The sequence below is a fragment of the Aythya marila genome, assembly GCF_965140915.1.
Source record: "Aythya marila genome assembly, chromosome: 12".
In the NCBI taxonomy this organism is placed as follows: domain Eukaryota; kingdom Metazoa; phylum Chordata; class Aves; order Anseriformes; family Anatidae; genus Aythya; species Aythya marila.
The window spans coordinates 3,574,632-3,589,640 of record NC_139053.1 but is presented as its reverse complement, the minus strand read 5'-3'; the positions used below and the strand labels follow the sequence as shown (position 1 = coordinate 3,589,640).

The 15,009-nt window shown below is 51.1% G+C and overlaps 1 protein-coding gene across 1 annotated transcript; it reads left to right on the top strand.

Annotated features, from left to right (window-relative positions):
- The first annotated feature begins 9,351 nt into the window (after positions 1 to 9,351).
- Positions 9,352 to 12,589, top strand: CBLN1 (cerebellin 1 precursor). Its single transcript, XM_082770165.1, has 3 exons — positions 9,352 to 9,822; positions 9,924 to 10,043; positions 11,293 to 12,589. The coding sequence occupies exons 1-3, from the start codon at positions 9,550 to 9,552 to the stop codon at positions 11,488 to 11,490; spliced, it is 591 nt and encodes a 196-aa protein (XP_082626291.1). The 5' UTR covers positions 9,352 to 9,549; the 3' UTR covers positions 11,491 to 12,589.
- Positions 12,590 to 15,009: the final 2,420 nt, after the last annotated feature.

The following is a 15,009-nucleotide window of genomic DNA, read 5'->3' as shown; positions in this document are numbered from 1 at the left end:
TTTGCATATTCCAAACAAAGAAATCCCTGCTTACTTGAAACGCTAAAAGAATAAAAAAGTCATCAAGCCCAAAAAGAAAAAGTCCTTTTAGATTAAAATCTTGGTAAACACATAAGGCCTTTTATACCTTTAAGACATGTTGAACAACGTTGGTGAAGTGTGGATCACTCCAAGTACAGGGGACTGCAAACAAAGCAAAATTTCCTTTATTTCCCGATTCTGACTGTCAAACGATCTTTGTTAAAAATATGCTCCTCCTGGTAGCTGGCCAATACCTGACTCAATTCCTTATCCGGTGCTGTCTAGTTCCCTTTGTATCACTGCTGTTTCCATCCTATATCTCCCTGTTCCCCTCCATTATGTTCAATAAATACAATATGTTTGGTGCCACTGCTGATCTGCTGAGCCAGTCAGTGGCCAGCCCAGTGACTCAGACTTGGTCTCAGCTTCAAAGGAAAAATGATGATGCCTGTCTTTCTAGGTCTGAACTCCTCCGGTGAGCAGTATCACAGATGTAATATGGATCTTCAGTAATTACTGAAACCGCGGTTTGTCACAAGCTGCTAGGGGCACTGATGGACAATCGGCTTCTGGGTATAGTTAGGGGGAGGAATATGTAAGAAACTGATATTTGCGACAGGCTCATCTAGGATTTTTTTTTTTTTCCCCCAGGGGATAAAATGTACATGTGGAAGCAGTGCAAACGATAAGCTAGTACCTATATTCATCTATAGTGCTTTCCACCTCTCTGATATTTAATGTATATGCAAAAATTACTCCAGTGTAAATGAGAAGCTGGGCTAAGCAGTAGCCACATCTACATTAAGTGCAGCTTGTATCTCCTGTGAAGTTCATGCACATCAGCAGTTTACTAAACAAGTATTTTTGGTCCTTAGGAAAGAGCAGAACTGCCTGCATATCCCAGCCACCCTCCACACCAGTGCCACTAGGGGATCCTTATGATGCTCAGCGAATAAAAAATTCCTTCTCCACAGCCCTGAGCCCTGTAGCAGACCCAGAGCACTTTCCTGTCCTCTGTGAACCTGAAAAAAAATTAAAAAAAATAAAAAAAAGGAAATCTAAAAGTTTACTCTTTTTGTGAAGCAGTTCTGCTTTTTATTCTTTTTCTACCCTTATCTTGTAGTTCAAATACAGCTTCAGAAACTACATAAAACATCCAAATCCACAGATTGTGAAGTAAATTCAAGATAGAGAGAGGATGAAAGGCAAAATGGACTCAGAGCCTGACAGGCTTTGGATGAAGCTTTCCGAGGAGCCAGAACTGCAAAGGATGCTGTTGCAGTGAGGACCTGACTGTGCATGTGAACCGCAGGCCCGACATGCTGGCATGCTGCACAGTTGGAAATCCAGCAGAGGTAGGAATGTACCGTGTGGTCCAAGCCAAATAATTAATGCCCCTTTGTTTTGTGACTTAATATTTAAACCTATATTGTTCCAATTACTGAAAACATTTAGTTTTCTATTAGAAATATCCCCCTCCCCCAAAGTAATGTATTTTAACTCCACTCAGGACTTTTTTCTAAGTTGCACTTGACTCTAGAATTAGGCTTCCTTCAAAAATCATCACTGACTTTATGGCACAGGCAGCTATGTCTCTCCAGCCTTTATTAACTCAGCCGCACAAAATCTCCATGTCCGCAGCTCGACATTTGTTGTTCTGTTTGTTGCACTGTTGAAGACTACCAGCATTTCACCAGCAAAGGCTCTCATGTCTGCAGCTATCCTATTTTCTCTCGTGTCACTCAAGCGAACTGCCTTGCAGCTTGCCTGCACTGAGGTCGGAGCGGAGCTGCAGGAGCCCGGGGACCCTGCTGGGGGCTGACGTGCCAGGCACCCGCTCGGCCCGCGGGAGCTGCGGGTGCAGATGCGAGCAGGGCTCCCCGGCAGTGCCGGGAGCCAGGCTGGCTTTTGCCTGAACGAGTACTGGGGGATGGGGCACTCGTTCAGAGCCACAGCCAACTCTTTAAAATACCGAATGTGTGCAGAGGATGGAAATTGGCAGTGTTACGAACTCAGAAGGCATGGGATGAACACCTGACATAGTGACGATGACCTCACCCCCCTTTCTGACCAGCTACCCCAAACACAGCGAGCCCCCTGAACAGTTTAACTGTAGCCCCTGCCCTTATTCATTAGAGTTATTTTGATGTGCTGTGATGAACGGGGAAGATCACTATATATAAAAAGAGTTCAATAAGCAGCATGGAACAGTGCTCATGTGTTCGTTTACAGGTTTATTCTGTCCTTACTAGATTGTTAGTTTCCAGCCTGGAGTCATGACAGTTTGGTTGGCACTCAAATTTTGCCCTCCTTTCCCCATGTCTGTCACTGAAGTCATCATTTTCAACCAGGTATTTTTGAGTTTTACCTTTATTTTAGTTGCCAGTGTCTTTAAGAGCTTAACCCTGTTCCTCTTACCTCCACCTCTGCAGGTGCTTCTGGAAACCAGGAGGAGACTTCTACCTCCTGTGCTTGTTGCCAGCATGATTCTGTGGTTTCCCAGCTGTGGTGAGGAACTGAGGTATGCTGAGAATACTGATGCTGTCCTGGCATAACAGCAGGTATGTAAATACATGGTACTTCAATGCCACAAAGATTTTGGAAGGTAGAACAAGGAATGAGGGAAGAGTCTATTATTTTCTTTAGAAATAGCCTTCATCCTCTGCATTCCCTTGACGCCTGCCTCTCACAACACCCCTGTGTTGCAAAGTGCACTTCTTCTCCTGCAGAGGCTCTGCTTCTTTTGGAAAGGTTTCCAAAAGGATAACAGCAACATTGAAATCCCACTTGGCCTGCTTGTTTTTTTGCCAGCCCTACTCAATTGCCCTGCAAAAACAGAGAGGAATATTTTCCTTGCTTTCAAGAGTAAAGTCCTCAATTATCATGTCACAAAAGGAAACAGGCTGTTTGGTAGCTAAGTAAAAATGCTGACTTTAAACCTGAGATAAGGTTCTATCATTTACACTAATGAGCTCACTGGTGGGGAATTTGTAAAATTTTATGATAAAAAGTAGCTGTAGTCAGTATTTGATGGAATTTATTATTTCAGTCTTTTGCTGAAAATACACATAACTACTAATAATTTTCTCATCCAAACCCAGAGAGAAATAAAAATACAGTGAGAATTGTCCCAGTAGAAGTTCAAAGAATTTGTAAGTAATCCATTATTTTAGAGTTATTGCTTAACCACAGGTTGTTCTGAATTCTGCTGGGAAGCCTGTAAATACTTTTAACTAGTTGAGTAATGAATTAGTTACTCAGAAGGAGGAGACCTTAATGAAATATTAATATTAGGATTTTAATTGCTGATAACTTGTGGTTAAAGTTAAGCCTCCAGACCTGAAAGTCATCATTGCCATGTCAGATTTTGGTTTCTGGTGGAAAGGCACTCTGGGATCACCCTGTAATAGTTTCTGTGCCAGGCATTGTATATTTCCAATGAGTGCAGTGAAAAAGGGGGAAGTATCTAATAGCCTTTTCTAGCATGTACTGTCAGAGCACTGAGAAACATTAAGGAAATCTTCCATTCGTTGTAGGTTACAAAGAACTAGACTGTTCTGTTCAGAACCAGAATAGACATGTCTGGCTGGAGAGAGCAACAGAGCAACCCTGCTATGATAGTGGTATAAATGGATGAAAGCAAAGGGATGACAGAAAGCAGAGAGGAATAAAGATGTCTTCAGCTGAAGGACTGGAAAACTCCCACAGTTTGGCACCCGTGTGAGACAGGAATGAAATTCCAGCAAGTTTTCTCTCTTCCTCTGATGTTTTTCCAGATATTTTTCCAGCCTACCCACTGAGCTTGAGGTGTTTAGGATCCACAGCGTCTCTGGTTCAATGCCTGGAAAAGCTGGCCAGAGCTGCAGTACAGCACATGGACTTGCTTGCGTGACCACTCGCCACTGTCTGCAGGCAAGAAATAGGTCCTTACAAAATATTCCATGTGCTGGTTGTACCTCTGCAGCCTTGTTTTCTACCTATGGGTAGCTGGGCTTCTGCAGTGCTGTCTGAGCCACCTCATCCTCCTAATGGTCATGGGCTTGTCTCATCACTGTGACAGCAATTTGGGAGGGGGCGCAGGGTTGCATCATAGGCACTAATCCCATAGTAGAAATAGCTGAACAGTAAACGATGAACACAGAGACTTAGGTGTTGAGAAAGTATGTAGTGGATAGGAGAAAAATGTTTGGAAGAGCTAAGTGGGATGGCTGGTTTGTGGGCAGTTACTGACGGTTTCTAACTCTGTGAGTCCTGCAAGGTACTGGCAAAATGGGATAAACAAGGCAAAACAACAAAAAAGATTGGTGTGAGGGACGGAAATGGCTGAGAAGCTGGTCTTGCATGTAAGTGATCACAACTATTATCTTCTCTCAAGCAAAATATTGCATTTTTCACAAAAATACCGTCAAATCTACAGCTCTTGTTGCACATCTCTGTCTTGATAAGGCTCATATCACTAAGAGATTTGAATTTTGTAGTACATTAAATATTGTGTCTGCTTGTTTCCTTCCTGTCTAGCATCCCTCCATCCTGTACCCATCACTTGGTGCCTAATACAGATGAAGCGCTGACGTGTTGTTACTTTTCTGTGAGAAGAGCAGCCACTAGAGGGGAGGATGTACACGGAGAAGTCCCGCTCAGTACCTCTGGTGCAATCAGAGGCTTCCTGGGTAAGTAAAAAAAAAAAAAAAAAACTTCAGAATTTTACCCATCATTTGTAGGCTGGTCTGGTTTATCCTTTCAGGTAAAATATATTGAATGAGATTATTTTTAGTAATGCAGTTTCACTGTTCATCTTGAAACAGAGCCAAAGCTAAGGGCCAGGAAAAAAAATCATTGGCTAAATTACACAGAGAAGATTGGATTACCTGTTCAAACACAGCTCTTAATTCTGCATATAAATAGAATCCCCGAATACAAGAGAACTGTAGTAGAAAATAAAGCCAACCAACAGTCCCTAATAACCCCTAATTATTAGGAGTTTCAGTTAACATTTGGACAGCATTGGTCTTAATTCTTTTAAGTCTGAAAAGGCAGCATGACCGAGGTAGCCCCGTTCACAATTACAGCAAGCACACGCTGTTCCAACCCACGCTGGCTTTAGCTGAGTGTTCTCTGGCTGCTTGGGTTGGGATTTTGCCCTGTTAAAATACAATTACCTATTTGAATAGCGACTAAGTTTCAATGTGAGATAGTTATTTGTAGCAATGAACATGTTTTGACAGAAGTGTATGACAAGGAAAACAGGTCAAGCTCCTGACTTTGGCATCATTGCTCACTTTGGAACTTTTTGTTACTGAAAGAAAACCTGCTAATATCCTATCCAAGCATTAGCTTTCATGCTGTCAGTAAATACAATAGAGATCTAGCTGTAAAGCAGACAGTCTCTCAAGGCAAGACCGAAACCCAACATTACTTTAAAATAAAGAAGACAGAAAAGCTTGACAGCACTGTGGACTTATGGACAATTATGGTTGTATAAACCAGAATGTTTCATAGTTGTCTCAAGGATGGTGCTTTCAAATATCTTTGGCATTGAGGTAACATTTTTCCCACTTTTAAGATTATCCTATGTAATGTATAAATGGGAGATTAGATGTCAAAGGCTGCAGGCAGCCAATAAAAAGCAGCAGACAAAATTACCCATGTTATGTTAATAAACAGTGTTGTTCTTGGAAAACATACAAAACCCAATATCCATGCTGCTGAGTGATCCTTTAGGGTCGGCAGTTTCAGATTCATGTACTGCTGCACTCTCCACTTTGGTTAAGATCATCTAACAGTTTGTCTTTTAACCTTCTGTTTGCAGTTACCCGTATCCATCAAAATTTCTCCCTTCTTAGGCTGAGATTTGCCATGATGGTAACTGCAAAAGGTGAATTTTTATTTCAACATTTTATCACTGTCTTTGTGAACATTGCAAAGCATGTTACAATACAGGGAAAACACCAAGCTTAATTTGTTTGATATTCTCTGGCCAGAAGATCTGAAAGTAAAAAATCAGAACTATTCCTCTAGGAAGGAGTGTATGATTAACCTTGGGAAGCAATCTGGTTTAATTTGATCAACTAAAATTAGAGAATGTTTGGATATGAACATTTGTAAATGTCTACCTGGTGGTTGTTCTCAGGTATGCACCCAGCAAGCACATGCACTCTGTAGGGGTCCATGTTCCCGGCTGGGTTTTACCCTCAGCGTCCCTTCTTTCTCCTACAACCACAAGTGATCACAAGAGAATTCCTTTGGCCTGGTGCTGCTCTGCATGGCCATCTGAAGCAGACCGTCGGTGCCATTTTCCATCCTTCCTGTGCTTGTACAACCTGTGCCGGCAGCCACGTGGCCCAGCAAGTCTCTGCGGCCTGTCTTATTCCACAGGGTGTGGAATGAGAGATCATTTCTGCTGGGTGGGACCCTAACAGCTCATCTGCTCCTGCTGTGTACTCTTTCACTGAACTCAGTCTGCTCTTTGAGATACCTTAATTGCTTGCTGTGGAAGCTGAAGGTGACACCGTAAGCAAATCTCCATAAACACATGCAAATCTCTCTTACAACAGAAAATGAGATGGTTGTAGATAGTGCTCAGTATGGATCAGCAAGGGCTGTTTTGCTCTAAATCTCATTTTCACACATCTTCAGACTTTGTACAGAATCCCAGTAGATGCTTGGAAAGAGGAGTATCTTAAGTTTATATGGCCATATATGAATCCCTGAATTGCTTTTTGATGTTTATCCTTCATAAACTAATATAGCAGCGAACAAACTGCATTTCATATAAGTTATCTAGTTACGGGCCAAACCTTGTATTTTGTACTCAGGAAGTATTAAATCAAAAGGCAAGCAGTCTGTGAAAGGGTGGTTTTCTACACAGCTAGCTAAACTCTTGATAAATTATTCTCTTGAAGGGAAAAACAAAAAAAAAGGCTCCTAGTAGATTTTTCTGTACTTGTTTTCATAAAAGCTTATGCTTGTCCCCCTTAGAAGCTTTTTTCATAAGTGGAGCTAAAGTTAAATGTCTAGTCAGATTGAGTTTCCAGTGGTGCTTTCCTTTAAACAGGATTAAGGCTCACTGACAATGTAATGCAGGGTAGGTAATGCTGTTGCTCATGATTTAAACTGCTTTGTGGCTAAATTGTGTTTTAGTTTCTAGAGATTTAGATCTAGTTCAGTACCTCTTAGATTTAAATTTGCTTCTGTAGGGTAAAAAACAGTTTATTTTGGTCTTTCTGTATTTTTTCTTGATTGAGACAAGCAACCCTCTCATTGTCTGAGCAGGACAGTAACTGGTTCTAAAGCGGTTCTTCAGAGATTCCTGGGTTCTTCAGGGTCATTCCATTGTTTTGTTTTGTTTTTATTCCTCCAGATTATCTCCAAATTGGTGCTTTTCTTTAAGCATGGGTGAAACATTCAAGGCATTCTACAGACTGTGCTCAAACTGTCAACAACACGGCTAGGTACCATGAAGTAGACAGTTCACACATTTTCTCCATACCCACGGAAGTACTTCTGAAAAACAAACCAAAAAGGGTTCTGCTTGAGAAATACCTTAGTTTCAGTCCAATCCCTACAGCATCTATTACAGTTTGTTAATACCTGGACACGGCTGCCATTGTATCTGAACATCAATTGCCCTACTGTATCTCAGTGACATTGATTAACAAGGCAGTTTGTAATTAGATGGAGTAATGTAATTCCTGGCCCTCTGTAAACATCTGGATTTGCAAATCTGCATTCCTAGCTTGGGAGCTCTCTGCCACACATCACTAATTAAGCCATGTTCTTATATATCAGTACATACATCCTCCTGCTGAGCATCTTTTCTTTGTTCCCAGTACGAGTCAGAGCCTGTTGTCAATACAGAGAAAATCAACATAACTGCCTAGCGCAGCGTGTGACATTTAATGAAAATGAAGTAATGTCTAATTTGCATGGCTGGCGTTACTTTATTAGAGCCGAACTGCCGAAGCTGGGTGCTGCAGCACTAGTCAAGTGTGCAAGACTGATAGTCTGTGGGAACGGCGGGGTCTCGCCTGGGGCCCTCCACATCCCCTCCTTCCCTGCCTGCCCACCTCCTCTTTGCAGGAGAGGGCTTCTGGTAAAAGGGACAGATTCGTTTGTTTTTCCAGGTCCCTCAGTTCTTGTTCTTTGTGTTATCTCCATCCTTCAGAGCCTGGGGAGCTGGCGGGATGGCTGGAGAATAAAAGCCCACCTTGCCTCCCCCCCAGAGGGGTCCCCACAAACACACCAAGCCACTTTTGATTTTGTTTAGCCTCATCAGTGCCTCTTAGAAACGCTCAGAAATAACAGCTTCATTGAACTGCACTTGTTGATTCAGACTTCGGCCCTCGGTTAGGCCAGGCAGCGCTGGCACCTCCCGGCCCCAGCCCGGCACCTTGCGGGGGGCACCGCACCCTCCTACACCCCCCCGCCCCACTGGGCGCCCTTTGCTGCTTCCCAGGAGGGTTTCTGCCTCTCTGCCGTTAGCTCCCCACCACCTTCCTGGCCATTTCCCTTGCCCCACACGCCTTTCCCCCCTGCCCTACAGCGCCAGCCCGCCGGACCTGCGGCGCTTCCCACTTGCGCTGAGCGACTTTCCTGGTGCGCGCTCAGCGAAGCGGGGCAGAAACCGTGGCTGGGAGGGTTTGGGTGGCACAAATAAAGGCGATGGGAGCAGCCGCTAAAACAAACTCCAAACCGAACCAAAAACTTCAACCAAAGCTTTATCAAAGTTCGTTCTGCTTCGCACTCGGAGCCCGGTTTCGAACGGCGTTCAACTTCCCAGAGGGGTCGCTGCCAAGCCCAGCTCAGCCGTTCAGCCCCGACCCCCGGTCTCACCGCGGCCGCCGCAGCTCCCGTGCCGCCCGCGGGGCTCCGCCGCTCCTCCCGCAGCCCCAGGCGGGGATTTTGCCCCGGGGCGGCGCCCACCGCGCCCGGCCGAGGCGGAGGCGCTGGGGGGGGGCAGGACGCGGAGCCCCGCACCGTGAGAGCGGCGGCGGCGGCGGCGGCGGCGGGGTCCCGTCCCCCCCCGGCACCGGGGCCACCCTGCGCCCAGCGGGGGGCCCGTCCGCCGCCCTCCCGGCCCTCCCCGGCCGCCCCGGCTCCTACCTGCGCGGTGCTGCGGCGCGCTCCGGGCACCTGCTGCCGAGCCGAGCCCCGGCGGGCGGCGGGCGGGCCGGGCGGGCCGGGCGGACCGCGCGGCCATTGGCGGCGGCGGCGGGCGGCGGGCGCCGGTTGGGCCCGGGCGCGGCGGGGGCGGGCGCGGGGGCGCTGACGGCAGCGCGGGGCCGGTGCGGAGGCGGGGCCGCGCCCCGCACGGCTTTGTGCTCGCCGCCAGCGCCGCCGCCGCCTCCCCGGGCTCGGCTGGGCTCGGCTGGGCTCGGCGCGGCCCCGCTCCGCTCCGCTGCTATGCGCGCCGTGCCTCCCCGCGGCCGCTTCCCCGCCGGCGGGGCGCGGGCGGCCCCGCTGTGAGCGCGGCGGGGCAGGGGGCGAGCGGAGCGGAGCGGCGCGGAGCGGGGAAGGGAGCGCGGCGCCATGCGGGGCCCGGGGCTGGGGCCGGCGCTGGGGCTGCTGCTGCTGCTGGGCGCGGCGTGGCCGGCGTGCGGGCAGAACGAGACGGAGCCCATCGTGCTGGAGGGGAAGTGCCTCGTGGTGTGCGACTCCAACCCCACGTCCGACCCCACCGGCACGGCGCTCGGCATCTCCGTGCGCTCCGGCAGCGCCAAGGTCGCCTTCTCCGCCATCCGCAGCACCAACCACGAGCCCTCCGAGATGAGCAACCGCACCATGATCATCTACTTCGACCAGGTGGGGCGGCCGAGGGGGGGGGGGGGGGCGAGGAGCCGGGGGGACCGCCGGGGGCGGCCGCGGGGCTCGACGGCGGCGCTGACGGTGCCCTTCCCTCGCAGGTACTAGTGAACATCGGCAGCAACTTCGACTCGGAGAGGAGCACTTTCATAGCGCCCAGGAAAGGGATTTACAGTTTTAATTTTCACGTGGTGAAAGTCTACAACAGGCAAACCATCCAGGTCAGCCCCGCTCCGCTCCGCGGGACCGGCGGGCGCGGGGGAGGGAGCGGCCCGGGGCGGCGGCGGGGACGGGACCGGCCCCCGGGCATCAGCGGGCTCCCCGCGCAGACCCCCGGCGGCGGCAAGGGGCCGCGGGCACCCCCCGGCCTCTGCGCAGCCCCTGCCGGCGTGGGGTGGCCCGGGCCGGAGGTGGCAGCCCTCCCGAGGTGGTGGCAGCCCTCCCGAGGTGGTGGCAGCCCTCCCGAGGTGGTGGCAGCCCTCCCGAGGTGGTGGCAGCCCTCCCGAGGTGGTGGCAGCCCTCCCGAGGTGGTGGCAGCCCTCCCGAGGTAGCACCGTGCCCGAGCTGGTGGCATCCTCCTGGCCAGGACGGGCCCCGCGCTGTCCCCAGCGCCAGGCACACCCCTGGGCAGAGCCCGGGGAAGCGCTGCCCGGCCCCGGCCCCGGCCCCGCACTGCTCCCGGGAGGTCTCACGGGGGCTTGGGGTGCGGGGAGGCGCCTGTGGCACGGATCCCATGGCGAATGTAGCTCGGCGTGTGCAGATACCTGTACGCATACGCGCCTTTTGTGTGGGGTTCGATGCGTATGCGCCTCTAGGTAGGGATAGGAAACTATCGGCGTGAAGCCAGGTAGCATAACCTAGGCAGGAAATCTGCCTGTGTAGCGATGCACGTTGAAAAGGTGAACGCGGAGCTGCAGCACCGTGCTGGTGTAAGCGGCTTCACGCATCCAGATCGGGCAGGTAGTGTATTATTAATGTGGGGTACGCGGCCCTGAGATCATTAGAGTGAGCTGAGCAGAGCTTATTGACTGTTGTGGCATATTGTCTTTGCTGCCTAACAAAGGAAAACTACCTCCTGAATACACTTCAAACGCGCTGACTCTGGCGGCTGTGGCTCTGCACCTCACGTCTCTGAGGTTTCGCATAAAGCCATCTTTCAATAAGTATGAGCTCTTTTCATAGCCTGAAAACATACAGGCACCCTATTGAAATCCTTCAAAATAGGATCAATGTCCTGTTTTATATGCACCAGGTGTTTTGATGTGGGTCTGAAACAGCGGTGAAAGCCTTATTCCTTTAGAGTACATACCTTAGCTGGGTTCGGATTGATATTTCATTTTTATGGGGATGGAGTTTCAGCTGTCAAAAGAGGCCCTTTCCTAACTAAGCATTTTACCTGCTAGGCGAGCCCCGGCGGTGTCATTGTCTGACTTTAATTGACAGAGGGCTTTGTTTTATCTTGCTCTTTAGGTGAGTTTGATGCTAAATGGGTGGCCAGTGATTTCTGCCTTTGCAGGGGACCAAGATGTGACCCGAGAAGCTGCTAGCAATGGAGTCCTGATTCAGATGGAGAAAGGAGACAGAGCTTATCTAAAACTGGAGAGAGGCAACTTGATGGGAGGCTGGAAGTATTCGACGTTCTCTGGATTTCTAGTGTTCCCGCTTTAAAGCACTTCTCAACCGAGCAAAGGGAGAACCGCAAGTCAGAGAATCTCTTACAAATTCCCAAGTCGTAGCTGGGTTTAAAGAGCCGTGGACAGCAGACTTTTTACATTCAAATATTAAAGAAGCTAAATCCTGCTTAGGTTTGTGTACATCTGCTTTGAAGAATTACTACTTATTTTTGTTGTGTTGCAGCCAACAGGCGGGAGACACTATAATTGATCAAACCCCCATTTATATTCCTCTCTCTCCTCCCACAAAATTAGTTCCCATCTCTGTGTCACTGGTGTAATCTGCCATCGTTCCCCCATGGTTTCTGCCTCCTCACACAAGTAGACTTTAGATATTTTCATTGTCCTTTACAGCATATTTTGTAGTTTTGTTTTTAAAACATGTTAATCTTGACTCTTTCTCTGAGTTTAACTTTTAAAAAAGCAAAGTATTTTTGAATACGTGGATGCCATGATGGAAGGAAAAATGCAATTCTTGCTGTGTACTGGCTGGCTAAAGGAAAAATTTATACACGAAGAACTATTCACAGCTAAGGCTGACTAGAGTATTTCAATATTTCTATGTAATTCTGAGTGATTGTGAAATTTAAGGCTGCTAAATGTTTTGATGCTTGTTTTGCTCTTGTAAAACGTGGCCCAACTAAATGCCAGGAAGTATATTGAACTTTTACTATTACTCTGTAATATATGTGTGAATATCGAAAATTAATTTTTGCTTTAATTCAATAAAGTTTCAATGGGACTTTTATTTTTCTTAACCAGAAACGAGGTTCCTCACTGCAGGCAGGCGGGGGGCGGCGCGGCGCAGGCAGCGGGGCGGGAGAAGCGCGCAGCCCCCGGGCAGGGCCGGCGGCTCCCCGCAGGCTCTGCCGCCCGGCCCCCGGCAGCATTTACCTGTACGATATTCTATAGACCGGATCGCATTTTATACGGCCGTCTAAAACTATCTTACGATGTATACTTCGATGCTCGTATTATTTATTCGCTCGTATTATTTTGTTTACAGCCTTTTCAAGATGTAAATGCTATAATTTTGCAGTACTCAAAGAGATGACTACTTTTATTAAACGGTGCTGACCCGGATTGCGGTTGTATCTAAACTTTGGCGTGAAGCGAAGGGGCTCGGCGGGGCTCGGCGGGGCTCGGGGGCAGCCCCGCGCCCAGGCTGCGGCACACCCCGAGGGGGCTTCGCGGCCCCGGCTCCCCGCGAGGAGCCGAGCGAGCCCTCGGGGAGGGGCAGCGAGGCGGGAGCGCTGAGCGCCGTGCCTTGCCCCCGGCTTTGGCCCCGGCCGGGCGGGGAGCGGGGCGGACAAGGGCTGCGCCGCTTCGCTTCCAGGTGCGACGCTGGAGCCGCTCCGCAGCGGCCGCTGCCCTCTCCGGGGGGCTCGGCGGCGCTGGGACCCCCCGGCCCCCGGCGGGAGCTGCTCGGGAGCCCCGGCAGCCGCCGGCGAGGAAAGGACGGAGCTGTGCGGAGCGCGGATCGCGGGGGGAGGCGGCTTGCGCTTGGAGTTGGGACCCGCGCACCGGGGCCGGCTGCCGAGCTCCGCTACCGCCTGCCCTGCGGCACTGCCCGGCTCTGCACGGGGCCGCGGGGCTGCTGGCGGTGCTGACGGGGCTGCTGGCGGTGCCGATGCTCCTCTTCTTGTCCTTTTTTTTTTTTTTTTCGTCCCTCTCCCTCAAGGCGAAGCAAACAAAGCCGCCACCTTCCTCCCGCCGCAACTTTCCCCGGTCGTTACAGCCGGCTCAGCGCGCCGCAGCCGGGCGGGGCCGTGCGAGCCCCACACCGATGGCCGCCGAGCCCCGCGCCGCCGCCGGGCAGCCCCTACCCCGCCCCGCGGCGCTGCCGGCCCCGCCGGGACCCATCTCGGGACCGATCCCGGCCGCGGGCGCCCCGCTGAGCCTCCGACGGGGCGCCCCGGCCGCCGGCTCCAGGCTGCGCCCGTGGCCGCGGCCCCGGCGGGGAGCTGGGGGCGGCGGGGTCAGGCCCCCGCCCTCACGGGCCGCAGCCGCCATTTTAGGCAGCGGCGCCGGCCGCCGCCTCACGATGGGCTCGGGGCCGGGCGGGAGCGGGTGGGGGCCGGGCGGGCGCCCTGCCTCGCCGGGGGGGCTCCGAGGGGTTCCCGTGGGTGCTGAGGCCTCGGCCTCGTTTCCTCGGGGTGCCGGCGGCCCCGTGCCCCTTCCCTCGGCCGCCCTCCTGCTCGGCCCGCTGCCAGGCACGTGGCCGTGCCTTGGCATTGAGCCGCGAGCGGCTGTGACTCTTGACAAGGCTTTAATGTATCTTCAGTCGATGTAAGTAATGTCTGATTGAATTTATCGCTGATTAGAGTTGAGCATCAGTTTACACAACAAGAAATTATGTTTCATTCAGTTCATTAGCATGACTAGTGTTTGGTTTATGAGCATATCACTAATGGTAATGACCAGAGCTGATTGATTTCTAATGTGAATATAATTACGCAGATGTAGGGGAATTAAAGAAAAAAAAAATCCGCATTGTTAATTGTTGGTTTTTTAGGGAGTGCGTGTGGGGGCGAGGGGGTGGAAAGGGAGAAACAAACCAACTCGCTTCTGCGTGAAAAATGTGAACATAAAGATTAATAGCTCCAGCAGGAGACAGCGAGTTGGATCCCGGAGAAGAAGTCAAATGCCGTTAACCCTGGGAATAGTTAATGCACATCCCATATTGCAAAACATAATTTTCCCTCTTCTACCCCCCCAGGTACGGCTGGAAGCTCGATAAGTTCGCTGGGAAGAGGTCGTTCCCGAGGAGCGGCCAGAGGCTGGGCTTCGCGCATGGCCGGGCAGCCAGCTCCCTGCAGCCTGCGCCGGCAGCGGGTGCCGAGCGGGCTCGGCTGCGGGGCAGAGCTGCTGCCGGGCAGAGCAGAGAGCTGCTTCGTCCTCCAGGGTCAGAGAGAGACTCAGAGCTGTGGGACCGTGGATGGCAGCGCCTGACGGGGAGCGCCTCGCCTGCCCCGCTGCCCCGATCGTTCCTGGCTGCAGCAGGGTGAAGGTGAGCGAGAGGTAAGAGGAGCGGAGTGGGACGGCGTGGTCCAGCCGCCGGGTGGGATTCTGGAGGGGGGAAAGAGGGGATGGTACTCAAGTACGGGGTTAGAGCTGATCTGAAGCAGCTCCTGCGCTTCAGCGCTGTCTCATCAGTGTGCTGTGTCCCCGAGGGTGACCTCTGGGATCATCCGTTCCACTGAAGTGGAAAGGTTATCAGGAGCACAGTGATGAGAGAGTTTTGCTGGAGGTGCTTCCAGTGGCGTGTGAGGGACGAGGGGTACAGGCTCATGTTCCACGGGAACCCCTGTGGTGTAGAAGTTGGGGGAGTGGGGGCAAGAAGGAGCGGGAAGGAGGCTACTTGCAGAACTGCTCTTCCTCTGGCAGGGTCAGAGGGGGAATTATGGGGTATATTATGCCAGCTAAGAGTTGCCAAAAGGCCTGTCTGATTGCTTTCCTACAAAGAAAAGAGGCCTTGTGTTTCTGTGGTGAGAAACGGGCCTCACTGAGGGAG

Excerpts from the sequence above, each read along its gene's own strand:
- CBLN1 (XM_082770165.1), top strand. The coding sequence starts at position 9,550 with ATGCGGGGCCCGGGGCTGGGGCCGGCGCTGGGGCTGCTGCTGCTGCTG. Across the intron at positions 9,823-9,923 it reads TGATCATCTACTTCGACCAG|GTACTAGTGAACATCGGCAG; the intron begins GTGGGGCGGCCG and ends CTTCCCTCGCAG. Across the intron at positions 10,044-11,292 it reads ACAACAGGCAAACCATCCAG|GTGAGTTTGATGCTAAATGG; the intron begins GTCAGCCCCGCT and ends CTTGCTCTTTAG.